This window comes from Olea europaea, unplaced genomic scaffold (assembly GCF_002742605.1).
Source record: "Olea europaea var. sylvestris unplaced genomic scaffold, O_europaea_v1 scaffold31398, whole genome shotgun sequence".
NCBI lineage: Eukaryota > Viridiplantae > Streptophyta > Magnoliopsida > Lamiales > Oleaceae > Olea > Olea europaea.
Window position 1 is genome coordinate 1 of NW_019250181.1, and position 1,315 is coordinate 1,315.

Genomic DNA, 1,315 nt, shown 5'->3' on the forward strand with positions numbered 1-1,315 from the left:
AAATCTACTTAATTTGCAAACATATAAAGTTCATAAGCACGGATAAGCACGTAAAACACACTTATTAGTAACTTTAGTTATATTTTCTACCTCGTTTTTATCGAAATTTTCATAAAATTATGTACCACCCTAATGTTACAACTTGTCTAGGAAAGAGGATGTATCATATCCTTCAGAGAGCTGAAACTAGGCTAAATGTGGGGGGAAATAAAGTGATAAAAAAAGGTTTATTTATGATAAAGATAAAATGGAACTTATTTATTGAATGAAGGCAGACGTGAATTAAACTAGAGAAAAATCTCTAGTCTTGAGGAGAACAAGTACATCTCCATCCTAAATTTTATGAAGAAAAAACATATAAATTAGATTTATTAAATCAGAGTTAACGTCATATGAATCTTGTAATAATGTCAACGTCAGGCCCTTGGACTCAAAGACAGTGTAATGTCCTGGAAAACTTTTAGCCTTTTGTCAACCTTTCTTTGAGGAAATCCAGTATCATTTCTTGTTTCCTCTGCCTTTTTGGTTTCACCCTCAGAACCCAAAACCGCAGCGATTATAGCATTCTCAAAATCCTCACTGTCCGGAAGCAAACCTGCCCACCTATCTTCTGTTTTCTCCAGTGAATAAGCCGGATTTTGCGTTTTATTTTCCGGCTCTACAAAAGACATCATTTGCTTTCCTCCCATTTCATTTGAACTTGAATTTGCTACATTTCCAGACCTCGTTCTCTTAAGGCTCTCTGGGAATTGCGTGGTAAATTTCGATGAAAAGAATGGTGGTGCATCAATATTGAGTGAATTTCCCCAAGAAAAAACTGGCTTAACACTTTTCTGTACATGGGGAACCACTGGATTTGTTGTTATGATGTTAGTGTTGACATTCTCATCAGGAAATTCGTTTCCAGGATTTGAAAATTTTCTGATAGGCTCCTTGCAAGGCTGAGGCTGCCAGATTGCAGAAGAGCCCAGAAATGCATCAAAAAGTTTAGACTGTTCGACCCTATCCCCGCCCTTATTTATTAATTCAGATTCAAGATCTCGAAGCATTTGCTGTGCTCTCTCATAGGCCTTGAGATGGGAATCTACACCTCTAGGGCCATCAGCCATTGCTGGTTTCACTCTTCTAAGAGTCTCTTTCGCCTCCTCTATTCTCCCCTGTTTCATCAAACAAATGCCCAGATTGCACATTTTGTTATTGTCTGGTGCAATCAATAGGGCCCTCCTGTAAGCATCCTCTGCTTCAATGTAATTGTTTTGCTGCATCAATGCCCATCCTAAATTCCCCTTCAAAATACCCAAAAAAAAAAAAAAAA

At 37.6% G+C, this 1,315-nt stretch overlaps 1 protein-coding gene across 1 annotated transcript; it reads right to left on the reverse strand.

Annotated features, from left to right (window-relative positions):
- Positions 1 to 278: 278 nt before the first annotated feature.
- On the reverse strand, positions 279 to 1,310 carry LOC111385374 (protein POLLENLESS 3-LIKE 2-like; the record flags this gene model as incomplete). Its single annotated transcript, XM_023009756.1, has 1 exon — positions 279 to 1,310. A coding segment is annotated over one exon (894 nt), but the record flags the coding sequence as incomplete, so codon positions are not given.
- Positions 1,311 to 1,315: the final 5 nt, after the last annotated feature.